Here is a 17289-nt window from a genome sequence, read left to right on the forward strand (position 1 = left end):
TTGATGGATGTACTAAACAGAAAAACTGTAACAGCAGATTAATATCAATGCATATTTTTTCACGTCATATTTTAAAGTTACTAATTGCTAAATATTTTGCCCCATGCATCATTATAATTTTTACTTAATAATATGTCTTGGAAATCTTCCTATAGCAACCCAGTCATGTTATTTTATAACTGCATAGTTTATCAATTGGTTATATTATAATTTAATTAAATAGTCCATGGAGGATCTATTGTCTCCATTTAAAAAAATATTTATAAAAAAAGCTACACTAAACATACAGAGACACACACACACACACACACACACACACACACCTCAGAGGTTTTTTTGTTGAGACATCAGTAGAATAAATACCTAGCTATGAGCTTCTTTGATCTAAGTGACTGTGCATCTGAAATTCTAATAAATAATACTAACATCTATAAATGTTCTGCATTCATCTTTAAGGGCTACCACTAGAGAATGTCTCATGATAAAATAAAATTGGAGAATTGTGCCTTTTATGATCCAACTGGGCTAAAAAATAGCCATTAAGGTGATTTTCACTCCCATTTTTCCTTCACTGGGGAGCTGTTTACATTTCTGAGAGAAATGAGATGAAACCCAACAAGAAAACCACTCAAGCTATGCAGCATAGTCAACAACAGCTATGGAAAATAGAAGGTCTCTCTGGAGCAAAAAAATAATGGAACCCACCTGTAGGCAAATCAGATAACAAATCAGCAGAAGCTCTGCTCAGTATCTCAACAAAATTCTGCCATCTGTGCAAGAAAAGGAAACATAAATTGGTAATCAATATGATTGCCCTGAAAAAATGTCCAATGAAACTCTGCTTATATTTTAGTGACATTGAATACGCTTTTTAATATTTCTATCATTTAGGGTCAAATGCAGGAAACAGAAACTACTTTATATATCTTTATTAGAAAAGGCTTTGATATAGGAAATTATTGCAAAGCCATTAGAACGGAAGTTGGAGTATGTCACTCAGTTCAGGATCCAGCCTCAGCAGATGTGGTCCAGAGATCAGGGAACAGCAGGAAAGCCTGGCTGATGTCTCAGTTGCCCCTAGCTATGAAGTTGTCATCAGGTAGTATGCACTGCTTTCTGGCCACTGGAGAAACAAATACTTGCCAGTTTCTGGAGTTGCTACTGCTGTTGATATAAATAAATAAGTAAACTGTACCACTGGCCTCTCACTGATGCTTCTGCCTTTCAAATCTCATGAAATTGCATCTCACTTATAGAACTTAAAGCAATTCTAGAGCTTAGTGTCAAGAGGGTTTCAAAAAGGTTCTTTTTAACCTTCATAAGCATGGAAAGCACTGCAAAGCAGAAAAATCATAGAAGTGGATAAATATGGGTGCTGAGTGCAAGAACACAATAGTCAGTAAATTTCCAAGTTTAAATTGCATTGAGTAATATGTCTGCAAGTGACAACCAGGTAATCATTTAAAGCTTAAAAAGTATTTTAGTAAAACTTCAACATTGAAAATCACTTATATTTGCTTGTCCAGCATCCATCCTCCATTTATATATAAATATACTCTTCTCTGGGGTGACAGCTACTGTTTCCTTTTGGATACAGTGTGGATAGGACTATGATATAGTCAAAGTCTTATATCCTACCTTAGCCAATGTTGTGACCCACCACCTTTAGTTAATCTCAATCTATTTATCCTTCCCTCCCTTAATCTGTCCCTCTCTTCTTCTCTCTCTCCCTGTCTCTGCCTCTGTCTTAATCTTTGGTTCTGGTCCTTCCTGAAATTTTATTTTCCTTTTTGTGTTACTTTATATCCTTTGAAAATATTTCTTCTTGATTATGTTAGCAAAAGACAGTTTCTGTTGCTAGCAACCAGACCTCAACTAAGTATCTTTATCTTTCTCCATCTTGTCCATCAGAAGAAGTCAAGCAAAAGTAAACAGCAAGCTTGGTTTGTAAAGGAGAAGTTCTAATGTTGTATGATATTATTATGTTTAAAGAAAATGGTAAGTTAAATAGGTAACAAGTTTATTTTGCTTATACTTTATGAAGACTTTTTATATATATGATATAACATTTAGAGAAATTATTTGGTCCGGATAAGTATCCTGACATTGGGTTTTGAACATGTGGCCTCCAGAGTTTCATGCCATTTTAGGTACATGAATAAATAAGTGATGAATACGCAGGCCTGCCAGTCAGATAAACTGATGACTGTATCAGACGCTGCAGGTCTAGGAAGGTAAGAGAAAGTTGAACAAGAAATAGCAAGGACACTTGCAGAATATTAATAATTATATAAAGAGCTGATATTAGCACATATCTGCAAATAAACTACAATAGAAGCATCTCCTGTCTTCTGCACTTCTTGCAATTTATTTTCAGACCCTTTAAAAAGTCCAGGTTTATGGCTACAGAACCTTCTGACCCTTTGATAAAAAAAAAAATCACACACAACAACAACAAACCTATATTTATTAATCTTTACACATTATACAAAATTTACTTTTTCAGATCTGTTAGGAGTTATCAGGTAGTGTTTTCTTAGATATCAGGTATAATATGACATAATGCTCTGTATAAAACGGCACCAGAAACTTTCCTGCTCCTTCTTGATTATACGCTGACAGCAGGGGAAGCAGATTGAGGGAAAAAATTTTAAGTATTAACTTGGATATTGCTTGATTTGAATGGTATAGGACTTAACACGACCAATAAAATTTTTAAGATTCTTCTAATAAAATATTTATTTTTTCCCATATCTAAAGACTTAAAAAATTTTGGAAACTGAATTTTCTACTGCTTAAAAATTCTCGATTGACCTTAAGATTAGTATTTTTACTGTGCAAATTATCACTCAATAAAGAAATTTTTTTCTAAACAAAAAATTTAAGTAGGTTTCAAACTCATTTGTTAAAAATGTAGATATAAACGTAGACCTCGTTTGTAAGAAAAAAATAAAATATTTATTTTTTCCCATGTTTTTTTACATTACCCCAAGACCTTCAAAGTGCTGTTCACAACTTAAATGTGGGAGTGGGTTCTAGTTGCCATAATAGGCACTATAATTCTAATAACAAAAGTAAGTACCAAACCTCCAATGTCAAGCCAGACAGGACAGGACTGCAGGACTTCTGTGAGCCTCATTCTAGACTCAGGCAGACCTGAGTTCAATTCCAACTTAACTGAGTTTATCAAGTTAAAATGGCATGGTGTGAATATTCTGTGAATATTTTTTGTGCATTATCTCATTTAATCGAGACAAACACGTCTTATTTAATTGAGACAACCATCTTAGGGGTTGCCCAATAAGTGACTTGCCCAAGGGGACATATATCAATGGGACAGCCAGGATTTATGCCCTGACTCCAAATCTATGCGACCATAATGTGACTTAACTTCAGTTACATTTTTGTGATCTTTGCAGTCCATGTACATGGCTGTAGTGTCTTCTGACATTTATTATTGCAGAAGTCTGATGTCAGTCTGATTTTTGGTCATATATAATTAGTTTTCTCTTTATTTGCTTTGGTTTAGTTTTTTTGGGTTTTTGGCCTGGGTCCCTGAATAATTGCCTTTGTCTTTGTAATGTAAAAGTTTTGTTGAATAGATGTGCATACATTTTTCTTAATTTAGCTTACATAACACTGAGTCTCCGCAGTCTGTACAGCTGTACCAGCTCAGCAAAGTTTCTTTAGTTGGGACTTCCCTTTTCCTTTTTCCATTTTTTCTAGTTTTCTTTTTCACAATACCAAGACCTCTTATGTTGAATCTCTATTCTTATTCTTTTATATCTACTATCCTAATTTTCTTCTTTGTTATTTTCCTCTAGACTTTGTGAAAGCCTCTTAAGTCTGACATTATATATTGATTCCTGGTTATCTCTTAATTCTGCTGTAGCAGTTTTATTTTTCTTGAAACCATCCATGTTTACCAAAGTTCTTTCTAGTTTCTTCTGTTCATGCTCTGTGCTTTTTAAGTTTCATTTTTGTGTCATTTGGACACAAAATGTCTCATAATGTTGATTACTTTCCAATTCTGAAATATAGAGGACATGGCTTCTTATACTCTTTAAAAAAATGGTTTTTTAATTTTTTCTTAGAGTAGATCAATTTCAAAATTCTGTTGAGATTTGGAACCTGCAGAATTGTGGCTCCCTTTCCATGTTTTGTAGTGTGTGTGTGTGTGTGTGTGTGCACGCGTGCACGTGTGTGTGTGTTTAATTAGGTATTGTGCTTCAAATGAGTATGTATTCACATTCAGTACAACCTAACAGATGAGTTGCATTGATTTCCTTTGGTCTTGCTCGCTGATCACTTAGACTTGAAGTCAAGGGCAGATGACAACTTTCATCCATTCCTGGTGTCTCTCAGGCATACACCTGGTGCATTTCACCTTGGTAGAACAGAGATAGCATCTTCTTGCCACATTTGTTGGATATCACACACCCCAAATTGGTATAGTATGCCATAAGCTATATGCTCCTCATCATATACAACTGACAGCGATCTTCCTCTCTGTTCAAACCTCTACAACTTTATTATCAGATATTACCTTCACCAGCTGCAAGCACCATAGTCATATTTTTCCGTTCTCACCTCACTTACTTCAATTTTCTGCTGTCATTATTGACAGCTGAGCTCTCCAAACAGGCACAGAAGAGTGGTGTACAGTTAAGCATACATGTGCGTATGCTTGGGCAGGGGAGGAAGGGAAAGGAGATGTGAGGAACCATAGTGCTCAAGCTGCACAAGGAAAGAGCACTTGTGTAATTTTCTGGTTGGTCAAGACTTGGGGTCTCCAAATCAAGGGGAAGATTGTGGTGAAGGGATGAAGTATCTTCTGTTTTTTTGCACTTCTTATAGGTGGGTAAGGCACAGCTTGGGGCAAACAACTCATTGGTTTTCCCACATTCCATTTATTTATAGTTAGTGAAGTTTTTTTGGTACATTCTGATACCAGAGTGCCTGTTAATCAGTTTTGGCTACTCATGTGTTGTCTCTTTTCTTTTTCATAGAAATTTTAGTTAGACGTTGTTAGGTACATGTCATTTCATATGAAAACCCTTACATATTAAAAAACCAAACAAACCTAAAGGTATGAAACACACAAAATGTAGGCTATTTTATTGACACATCCTTGTAATATTGATGAAGGTAGTTTCAGTTGGTATGCTCTTCTATGAGGGTTATGAAGGCTTGAGTCAAAAGGTTTGCTGATGTTCACCTCCCAAGTCCATTACCTTTTTTGGCCTCCTGAAATGTATGCTTTAGTTATAATAAACAGTTTATAGTTCTCCAAACTTATTTTTGTTTGTCTTTTTGTCTCAGCACATACTGCTTGTTCTCTCTGAAATACTCTTCCCCATCTCTCACCTGGTTAGCTCCTACAAATTTCACCAAGCTCAGCTGAGACATAGCATAGAATATTGCTAAAGAGTCAGCTCTATTTAGACTGCCAGGATCAGAAATTAAGTCCCATGATTTGAAGAATTCCCTTCAGAATCCTGTAATCATTTACTTCAGCTAAGGGAAACAAAATATGCCAGAAGGAGGAGCCAGACAGGAAGATTACTGAAGAGGCCTTTAGCCTTTAGGGACTATATTAGTTTTCTGGCGCTGTGTTATGGTCTAAATGTTTATCTCTCCCCCACATTCATGTACTGGAATCCTCACTCCCATCATACTAGGGGGTATGGTCTTAGGGAAGTGATTTGCTCATGGGGGCAGAGCCCTCATGCGTGGGATGAGTGTTCTTATAAAGGAGGCCAAGAAAGACCCTTTTCTGCTTTCACCATAGGAGCTCACTGTGAGAAAACATCTGTCTCTAAAGAAAGGGACCCTCACCAAACACTAAATCTGCTTGTGCCTTGATCCTGGACTTCCTGGCCTCCAGAAATGTGAGAAATAAATTTCTGTTTATAATGCACCCAGTCAATAGTATTTTGTTATAGCAGTCCAAATGGTCTAAGACAGGCTGCCATAACAAAATACTGTAGATCACATGGGTTAAACAACAGAACTTTATTTCTCACAGTTCTGGAAGCTAGAAGTCCAAGATCAATGTGCCAGTAGGTTTATTTTCTTCCGAGGCCTCTCTCCTTGGCTTGCAGATGGCCACTTTCTTGCTGTGTTCTCTGTGCATGGTCTTTCCTCTGTGCATCTGCATCCCTGGTGTCTCTTTGTATGTCCAAATGTCCACATTCTAGAAGGACACCATTCAGATTGGATTAGCACTCACCCTAACAGTTTAACTCAGTTATCACTTTTTAATTTTTATTTTATTTTGGGGATAGGGTCTTACTCTGTCACCCAAGTTAGAGTGCAGTGGCACAATCTCAGCTCACTACAAACTCTGCATCTCGGGTTCAAGTGCCTCAGCCTCCAGAGTAACTGGGACTACTGGCATGTGCCATCATGCCAGCTAATTTTTGTATTTTTAGTAGAGGCAGGGTTTCCCCAGGTTGGCCAATCTGGTCTTGAACTCCTGACCTCAAGTGATCTGCACCCCTTGGCATCCCAAAGTGTTGGAATTACAGGTGTGAGCTACTGTAACCAGTCCATCACTTCTTTAAAAGGCCCTCCAAATATAGTCATATTCTGAAGTACTGGGGATTAAAACTTCAGTATGTGAAATTTGGAGGGATACAGGTCAGCCCTTAACAGGCCTTTTAGAAAGAAGTAAGAGTCAAAGAAGCCTTACTTTTGAGAATAATTTATTTAATGTCTCTAAACCTTAGTTTACTCATCTGTGAAGTGGTTCTAAAAAGAAAATCAACTCATGGGGCTCCTGATACCATTATTTGTAGCCATATAGAGCATCTAGCCCCATGCATGGGAGGTTTTAGGTGCACGTTCATTAATTTTTACCCAATCAAGTCAGGAGGTTATTTTGACCACATCGTTTAACCTTGATACTGAGATACTCATTCTCTTGCATTGTTTTTCTGTTCTAGACTTCTCGTTCATGTACTAAGTTGTATTCTTTCCACCTTTCAGTTAACTGAGAGAAGTACAGCTCTTTCTTGATATAGAGACAATAAACTCTGAAATCTAAACAAATGAATTCTTATTTTTCCCATTTGACAGATGAGAAAATTAAGGAAGAGAAATTTGTTACTTACTCAAGTTCCCAAAGCCAACGTATTTCAGAGCCAGATTGCCATCTAGGACTCATGCTGGGTTTCCCCATAGATGAGGGCTGAAGAGGTGACAGAAAGGCTATACCAGTAAGGAAATGTTGCCTCCAAGCTCTGGGCTTCTTTGGATCATACCTGCCCCTGGAGCTTAAATGTCTCCCTCTTTGGTATTCATAACTTACCTGCCTCCTGGGTCCTGGAGGAGAGGGCAAGAGATACTAAACTCAAATCCAGAACTCTGTTCAGCATCAAGCCAAGGATGAAGCCAGCTCTGGAACTCAGGCAGTTTGGCCAAAGCCTCTGTGCCTATCCATTATCTTATAAGCTGAGTTTCACAGGACTTGTAGGAGAATCAGTATAGTGTAGTGACTAAGAGCCAAGACTGAAGGTGGAGAGCCTGCATTTGACTTAGCCTTACTAATGAATTCATTTATCAATTGTGTGTTGGTTTTAGCCTCTCTGTGCCTCAGTTTCCTCACTTGAAAAATCATAAAACTATTTCATGGGAAAGTTGCAAAAATTAAAAGACTTAATATTTATAAAGTACTTATTATGTTCTGGAAGAGAAAAGACAGCAGGTCAAATTTCTAAGGCACAGCCAATGGGCAGATCTATACCACTTCTCTAATACCTTGCTACCTAACACATTTCCTATTTCCTTTAAAAGTAATTGCTGAATCAAACACCTCATATTTCCCTTATCTTCTAAAATCCTCTGGTTGTTCCTGGGATTAGCAAAACCAGTCTTTTTCAACTTAATTGCACTCTCAATAATGGGCCAGATGTGTACGATAAGTCCTACTTGTGGCTGTGTCAATTGCTCCCCTCTATTCATGAAGCTTCCATAGCAGCTTTATTATTTATCCCTTCCCCCAACATGATTTGGCTTGTGTGCATGTGTTTTAAACTGGTTTGAAGCATTTAATTTTGCCAATACAATTTTAGAGTATTAGTTTGCCTCCTGTTCTCTCTCTGCCCTCCTTAATTACCATTTATTGCAAAGTCACACAGAAACATTAAATGCTAACTCTGATTTACATGTTCCCGGCCAAGAACAAGGATAATAATTTCCATCTAACACAACCTGAACTCATTTTACTTAAGGGTGATTCAGAGTAGAGATTTGAAATCGTAATCAAGTCTTTCTCAAAATCGCCTTACCCTGGCAGTCATTCACTGATGTCTCTGCTAATTGGTAGGCAAATGGCAAAAAAACAAACCTCAATGTTAAAAAAAAAACAACAACAACTTTGTAAAAGGGTTTGTGAAATTGCTTCTCTTGTCAGCTCTTACAACATGACAGTTTAAGGAGGAAGCACAACTCATTTTATTTTGTTAGATGGTGCTAATCCCACATCACCATAATCTCTCCTGATGTTTTATTGATTCTAAAGGACATTTAGTCAGGAAGCAGCTCAGCACTAGAATCCTGCTAATTAGCAAGCAGCCACATTCCAAATGGATTCCCAATTGAACAGCAGATTAATGGACAATATGTACTAAAATAATGATTCGTGCATTCAGCTTCTAAAATGTGTGTCTAAATTGCATCTTTAATCTCTTAAGGATATAGGTTTGCATACAAAGCCCTTAACAGAATGGATTTGATTCAGCAAAGGATGCTTTAGCCAATGACTATTTAGGGATGAAACAGGCTTATTTCTTGTAAATGCAATTCTTTTTTAGTTCTTATGGTTTTGATATCCTTGAACATTTAAAGGTCAAAGATAGGTGAATAAAGAAATCTGTGTGCTTCTCTGATCTGCACAAAAATAGCAAGAAACTCAGAGTGTTGATAGGATAAGTAGCCTAACCTTATTTGATCCCATTTTCTCTTGGTCTCATATTTCTGATTCTTAGGATTTTGGTTCTGGATCTCAATTTTTAATCAACAAGTATCTATTGAGTCTCTACTATGTATAGGTATAATGGATACTTGCTTTTTCTTCCTTTAGATTGGTGCTTTTTTTGGATTCTTAATTTTAGTCTTATAATTTTCTACTAAGCTCTGAGCTCAGTTTCCTGCATTTCCAACTTAACCACCCCTCTCACCTTCATCAAACCACTCCCAAGGTTTTAAAGAAGGCAGACTCTCATGTCCAAAGCTGGAACAGTGAAAATTCATTGGCTAAGCTCAATATCATAACTTCATTATTCACATGTTCATTGGTTGATGTGCTCCAAAATTTTTGGCCTTTGTTTTTCTGTATTGCTCTTATCACCATGTGACATGCCATATATTCTAACTTATTTATTATTTATCTTCCCCATTAGAATATAAGTTTTATGAGGAAAGGGGTTTTGTTTTATTCATATCTATATTTCTAGTATGTAAGAGTAGTACCTGGTATATAGTAGGCACCCAGTAAATGCTTGCTAAAGAAATGAATAAGTAAATCTCTCAAACATTTACTGTACATCTATCATGTGCCAATGATGTGGTTTGGCTCTGTGTCCCCACCCAAATCTCATGTCAAATTGTATTTCCCATGTGTTGAAGGAGGGACCGGGTGGCAGGTGATTGGACCATGGGGGCAGATTTCCCCCATGCTGTTCTCTTCATAGTTTTCACAAGATCTGATAGTTTAAAAGTGGCACATCCTCCTTCACTGTCTCTCTGTTTCTCCTGCTTTGCTGTGGTAAGATACGCTTGCTTTCCCTTTGCTTTTTGTCATGATTCTAAGTTTCCTGTGGCCTCTCAGTCATCCTTCCTGTTAATGCTGTAAATCTATATGTCAATTAAACTTATTTTCTTCTAAATTACTCAGTGTCAGGTAGCTCCTTACAGCAATATAAAAGTAGACTGATACAGAAAATTTGTACCAGGAAACTGGGGGCACTGTTATAAAGATACCTGAAAATGTGGAAGTGACTTTGGACCTGGGTAATGGTCGGAACATTTTTGAAGGCTCAGAAGAAGACAGAAAGATGTGAGGAAAAGTTTGGAACTTCCTAGAGATTTGTTGGATGGTTTGATTGAAATGCTGACAGTAATATGGACAATGACATCCAGGCTGAGGTGTTCTCAAATGAGGACGAGGTCACTCTTTCTATGCTTTAGCAAAGAGACTGACAGCATTTTGGCCCTGCCTTAGATATCTGTGGAACTTTGAACTTGAGAGAGATAATTTAGGATATCTGGCAGAAGAAATTTCTAAACAGCAGAGCATTCAAGATGTGACCTGGCTGTTTCTAGAAGTGTAGTCATAAGCATTTACAAATAGATGGTCTAAAATTGCAGTTTATAAAATTTGGAAAATGAGTAGTCTAACTAGAAGGTAGAAAGGAAAAGCATGTTTTCTGGGGAGAAAGTCAAGCTGGCTGCAGAAATTTGCATAAGTGATGAAGAGGTATATATTAATAGCCAAGAGAATGCAGAAAATGTCTTCAGAGCATTTGAGTGATCTTGGCAGTCCTTCCCATTACAGGCCTGGAGGCTTAGGAGGAAAACATGGTTTCATGGGCCAGGCCCAGGGCCCCACTGTTCCGTGCAGCCTCAGGACATGGTGCCTGCTCTAGCTGTGGCTAAAAGAGACCAAGGTGCAGCTCAAACCATGGCTTCAGAGGGTGTAAATCCCAAGCCTTGGTAGCTTCCATGGGGTGTTGGACCTGTGGATGTGCAGAGAAGGCAAGAGTTTGGGAGTCTTTGCCTAAATTTCAGAGGATGTATGGAAATGCCTGGCTGTTCAGGCAGAAGTCTGCTGCAGGGGTGGAGTCCTCATGGAGAACCTCTACTAGGGCAGTGGAGTGGGGAAATGTAGGATTGGAGCCCTTGTACAGAGTCCCCACTAGGGCATTACCTAGTGGAGTTGTGAAAAGAGGGCTACAATCCTTCAGACCCCAGAATGGTAGATCCACTGACAACTTGCAACAATGTGCCTGGAAAAGCCACAGGCATTCAATGTAAGCCTGTGAAACCAGCCAAAGAGCTGTACCCTGAAGAACCAGAGGGTCAGAGCTGTCCAAGGCCTTAAGAGCCCATCCCTTGCATCAGCATGCTCTGAATGTGAGACATAGAGTCAAAAGAAATTATTTTGGAGTTATAAGATTTAATGACTGCCCTGCTTACTTTTCGACTTGCATGGGGCCTGTAGCTCCTTTGTTTTGGCCAATTTCTCCCTTTTGGAATGGGAGCATTTACCCAATTTCTGTACTCCTACTGTATCTTGGAAGAAACTAACTTGTTTTTGATTATACAGGCTCAAGGGTAGAAGGGGTTTACCTTTTCTCAGATGAGACATTGGACTTGGACTTTTGAGTTAATGCTGGAATGAGTTAAGACTTTGGGGGGACTGTTGGGAAGGCTTGGTTGGTTTTAAAATGTAAAAAGAACACAAGATTTGGGAGGGCCTGGGGGCAGAATGATATTGTTTCTTTCTGTGTCCCCACCCAAATCTCATGTCAAATTGTAAACCCTATGTACTGAAGGTAGGAACTGGTATGAGGTGATTGGGTCATGAGGGCGGATTTCCCCCATGCTGTTCTGGTGATGGTTAGTGAGTTCTTATGAGGTCTGATGGTTTAAAACTGTGGCGCTTCCCCCCTCACTTCTCTCTCTCTCTCCTACATTGCCACAATAAGACCTGTTTAGTTCACCTTTGCCTTCCATCATGATTGTAAATTTCCTAAGGCTTCCCAGCCATGGTTACTATACAGTCTGCAGAACTGTGAGTCAATTACTTCTTTTCTTTGGAAATTACCCAGTCTTAGATAATAGTTTCTTATAGCAGCGTGACAACAGACTAATATAGCCAAGTACTAGGCCAGATGTTTGAAATACAGTGTGAGCAAAATAGTCATGCTACTTGCTAGCATGAAGATCACTATGTAGACATTAAACTAACAAATCACACAAATACACACACAATAACAAATAGTGATAAGTGTTAGCAAATAAAATGATAGGGTACCATCATAGAGTATAGCACAAGAAACCTGATTTTGATGAGGTGAATAAGAAAGGCCTTCTTCAAGTTGCTCATGAGATAAAGACTGGGAAGAATTTATGTATCTGCCTCCCTGAGAATATTTTGAGAAATTATCCCTGTAATTCAGTTCAAGTCAATGTATCCCCAACCTCCAATGCAGTTAAAGTCAATAAATATTTACTGAGAAAGTACTATGTGCCAGGCACTGCTCTAGACACTTCGGATACATCAATGAATAAACCAAAACTCTGCCTTCCCCATGGCACTGTTGTCTACCGGGTAGATAGGTATATTAGCTATATACATGATAAATCAGTAAGTTACCTAATTCATTAGAGGTTGATAAGTGTATAAAAGAAAACAAAAGGAGAGTAGCTTAAGGGGAACAAAGGATGGGGACCACAGCTTTAAATAGGATGTTTAGTGTAGGCCTGATTGACAGGAGCTATTTGAGCAAACACTTGAAGAAAGTGAGGGAGTTAGCATAAGGATATCTGTGGGAAGAGCTTTCAAGGCAGAGGGAGTATTCAACGGATAGGAGCTAAGGAGAATGTCTGCATGGTATGTTTGAGGAAAACAAGAGGCATGGTGCAACTGGAACAGATTAGGGAAAGGAAGTTTTAGATGGAGCCAGAGAAGTGATGGGGGAGGAGCTAGTGTAGAGGACTTTGGTTGTTTTTTTTTCTTTTTCTTCCTTCTACGTGTAATAACATACTCTTGCAGTGTTTTGAGCAGAGCAATCATGTGAACTCTTTTGGGTGTTTTAATAGAGTACAATAGCTGACCAAGTGAAGATAAACTAGGTATAAGAGCAGAAATGGAGTTCAGTTAGGAGGCTAGTACAGGAATCCAGGAGAAAAAAATGAATGGGTATAGTTAAGTAACAACAGAGGGGGTAACAGGGGACCAGATTCTGGACATGAGTTGATTTCCTAATTAAATAAATTAAATCAATAATTAATAATTTTTTCAAAACAGAAAGTACCAGGGCCAATTGGGTTCACTGGTAATTTCTACCAAAAATTTAAGAAAGAAATTAGTTTTCCCTTATCCACAGGGTATGTATTCCAAGACCCATTGTGGATGCCTGAAACCACAGCTAGTACTGAAGCCTATTTACCCTATGCGCAAATTTCTTTTTCCTTCTTTACAATTGTAGAAATAGATTTGTTCTTACTGTAGATCTTAGCAACTTCAGCATACAATTTTTTTCCTCATTGAGAGCTTTCACTATTTCACTTAATAAAGTACTTTACAGTTTATCTTTAGCATACCCAAGTTGCCAGCATTACTACTTTTTTTCTTTGAGGCCATTAATGAGCAAAATAAGAATTACTTGAACACAAGCACTGTGACACCACGACAGTCAATCTGATGACCAAGACAGTTACTGAGCAACATGGGGCAGCATATATAGCATGGATATGTTGGATGAAGGAATGACTCATGTCCCAGGCAGATCCAAGCAGGACAGCATAAGATTTGTTCATGTTACTCAAAACGATGCACAACTTAAAACTTATAAATTGCTTATTTCTGGAATTTTCCACTTAATATTTTCAGACCACAGGTAATTGAAGTCATGGAAAATGAAACCACAGAAAAGGGAAGACTACTGTAATTTGTCTTTTTCTCTGTGTGCTTTTAAGGTTTTTCTTTACCACTGAGTTAAGCAATTTGATTACAATGAACTTTTGCATGGATTATTTCAAATTTCTTGTGTCCAAAGTTAATCGAGATCCTTGGGTCCATGTCTTTACAGTTTTCTCCAAATTTGAGAATCTTGCAGCTATTATTTGTTCAACATACATTTCTTCCCTTCACCCCCCTCTTCCCTTTCTGAGACTCCAATTTCCCATGTATTAGGCTGCTAGTGTCACAGGCTCAATGATGTTAGTTTTTCTTTAATTTTTTTCACACTGAGTTTTATTTTAGATACTGTCTATGTCTATGTCATCAAGCCCACTTATTTGTTACTGTGTGTTTTATATTCCATTGCTTCCATCATTTTTTCCTTTAGGCACTCTATTTTTAAAATAAACCTTATTTTTTGGAGTAGTTTTAGATTTTACAGAAAAAATGTTAAAGATAGTACAGAGAATTTCACATACTTCGTACTTGGTTTCTTTTTTTGTCAGTATCTTACATTAGTATGATACTATTGCTACAGTTAAAGGACAAATATTGACACATTATGATTAACTGAAGTCCAAAATTCCAATATCCTTAGTTTTTGCCTAATATTCCCTTTCTGTTTCAGATTTCCTCCAGGCTAAACCATTACATTTAGTCTTCATGTCTTCTTTTGCTCTTGTTGGCTGGGGCAGTTTCTCAGATCTTCCTCATTTTTAACGGCCTTCATAATTTTGTGGAGCACTGGCTAGGCATTGTGTAGAATGTTCCTCTGTTGTGAACTGTTTAGTGTTTTTCACATTACTACATGTATTTTTTATCTTCAGAAGTTCTATTTGGATTTCTTTAATCTTCCATGTCTTTCATTATGTTCATGTTTTCCTATGCCTTCTTGAACATGTGAAGTATATTTATAAGTGCTCTGTTAACATGCTTGTTTACTAATTGTATTGTATGTGTTGTTTAGGAATCTGCTTCTATTAATTGGTTTTTCTCTGAATAATAGGTCCTACTTTTCCTGCTTCTTGGTGCTTTGCAATTTTTGAATACATTTTAGAAATTGCGATGTTTATATTGTTGATTGTTCAATATTTTCTGTTCCTTTGAAACTGGGGGTTTTGTTTTTAGATGTAATTAAATTACTCAAAAACATTTTGATCATTTTTAAGCTTTGTTAGAGTTTTAAGATTTGTTGAGTTTGTCTGGGGTAATTTGGCCCCATCATTACAATGCTGTGCGTTTTTAAGGTTTCTACTCAATACCACATGTGTTACGAGATTTCCTCACTAGCTGGTGGAAACATGAAGTAGGACCAATCCCATGTAAGATCTAATGATGTGTCCACTTCATTTTGTTAGGGTGTTGCTTTCTCTGGCCTTGGATTGTTGTCTCAAATGAATGTATCTGCCAGCATTCAAATGAAGATCTAGGGGTAACTCTTGGAAATCTCCAGCAAGGACTCCCTGGGGATTTCTTGCTTCTCTACTCCTCTGTACTGCAATTTTAGCCTATTTGACCTTTTTGAACTTGAAACTCTGTCCCTTTAACTCGGAGAATGCTGGGCTCTGCTTGAATTCCCCCTTCCTATGCAATAAGGCTCACTTGCTTTGTTTTTCTTTTCCCAGAAGTCGTTGTTTTGTGCTGCTTGCTGTTCGATGTCTGAGAATCTTCATATATTTTGTCCCATTTTTAGTTGTTCAAGGTGGAATGGTAAATCTAGTCCCTGATAGTTGTAGGTTGTAAGCGGAAGTTTCCTGCTTTGTTTTTCTATGGCAAGACCCTTTGATCTCAGTAAAAGCAAACATGCTTAACTCTGTCAAGTGATGTAATTGATTGTTTCACACATAGAACTCCTACTCTGAAGACAGACCTATGTGTTTGGTATCCTAACAGAAGACAGAGTGAATATAACATTCGGGCTGCTATCACAAAATGTCATCACTAGGTAGGAGTCTAGAAAATCCAAGATGAAGGTGCTGGCAGGTTAAGTTCTTGGTGAGGGCCCTCTTCCTGTCTTACAGATGTCTACCTTTTGTATCCTCATATGGCAGAGACAGGACACTCTCATATCTGCTCTAGTTACAAGGACAATAATTTCATCATGGGGTTTTACTGTTATGACTTAATCTAAACCTAATCACCTCCCAAAGGCAGTCTCAAAATGCCATCATATTTGGGGTTAAAGCTTCACCATATCATTTAGGAAGGGGTGGTACATACAAATATTCAGTTCTTAGCAGAAGTTCACTTACTTTATTTCATTTTGGTAGCCCAAATCTTGATGGCTAAGCAATGTTTCCAGCAGGCTCAGGGGCAGATATAATCCATGCTTCCCACATATAGCCCTGACCTGCAAGTTAAAAAACAAAATTGATGTTTCAATAGAATACAATCAGTATTTGTGTTTTTTCTCATAATGAGAAGCTATATGATTTTGACAAAGATTTACTATTCAGGAGTGCTTTCTACCATTGAGAGATCCTTAAGGATATCATTTAGGGCAAGAATGTCCAACCAAGTACTTACCAGCAAGTTTTTATTCAGTTGACACAGAAGTATTACTTCATTACTCAGAAGGTACTGGGTTTTGAAATTCTGATCTTACACTTTTATCAGCCATGGAATGCGTAGTCAATGCCTATGAATTATATGTACTTCATTATAGAGATAAATTGCTAAATGTTTTTGTATCATCCATTTTGATTTGGAAAACAAGCTTGTTGTATTTGTGGGATTAATATTACTCTCTACGTTTTACATATGAGGAAACAAAGACTTGGAGAGGCTAAGTATTTTCTTAATGTCACATAGCTAATAATTTATAGAACTTAGTCTAGAAAGCAGATGTTCAGATAAATATTTGTTGAATGAATGAATGAGGTATCAGTGAAGTTTCTGAAGTTCATAATATGTTTGAAATCTTGTTCTGAACTAGAGCACACTAGGTCAGTTCTCAGGTTGGTGGGTAAGTGACATTTAGACTCAAATATTTCAAACCTTTAGGGTGCAGTAACTTTTGTTGTATATTTAGAACAATGGTTAAACATATAACAATAGAATCAAGCAAATCTTATTTGAACACCACATCTGCTGCCTGTGATCTCTCTGACCTTGGGAAGTTGCTTAAACTTTTTATGTCCTACAACTTCATTTACTAAATGAGACTAGTACTTTCTACTTCCCAGGACTCTGTGAGGACTGATGATAAAAATAGCATTTAGAAGAGTGCCAGGGCTCTTAGTAGGCAGTTGATCAACATTTGATGAAATGAAGAAAAGACAGAGGGAGGAGAGAGGAAACAGAAGGAGAGAGAGGAAAGAAGAGAGAAGAGGGGAGAGGAGAGAAGTGAAATAGAGGAATGAAAGAAGGAAGAAGAGAGAAAGCAAGGGAGGGAGAAAGAGAGTCAGGGAGGTATCAAGGAAGGAAGGAAGGGGAGAAGGAAAGGAAAAAGAAATGTAGAGTTTAGTGTTCGGACTATTTACATTAAATTAGACATTTCTAATAATTACTATGTAAGTAAATAAATATATAAATAAATAATAGCAGTTACTAAATCGTTATTTAGTCCAAATATAACTACAGTTGAACATCCTTAATCC

At 37.5% G+C, this 17289-nt stretch overlaps 1 protein-coding gene across 2 annotated transcripts in view; it reads right to left on the reverse strand.

Moving 5' to 3' along the window:
* Positions 1–17289, reverse strand: part of C7H1orf87 (chromosome 7 C1orf87 homolog) — an 82058-nt gene that overhangs the window by 18819 nt on the left and 45950 nt on the right. For both annotated transcript variants that reach the window (XM_002750886.6, XM_009001348.5), the window contains exons 8-9: positions 15943–16040; positions 706–770 (exon numbers count right to left, since the gene is read on the reverse strand). In XM_002750886.6, coding sequence (XP_002750932.4) covers positions 706–770; positions 15943–16040 — 163 coding nt within the window. The remainder of the gene's footprint in view (positions 1–705; positions 771–15942; positions 16041–17289) is intronic.

This window comes from Callithrix jacchus, chromosome 7 (genome assembly GCF_049354715.1).
Source record: "Callithrix jacchus isolate 240 chromosome 7, calJac240_pri, whole genome shotgun sequence".
Taxonomy (NCBI): domain Eukaryota; kingdom Metazoa; phylum Chordata; class Mammalia; order Primates; family Cebidae; genus Callithrix; species Callithrix jacchus.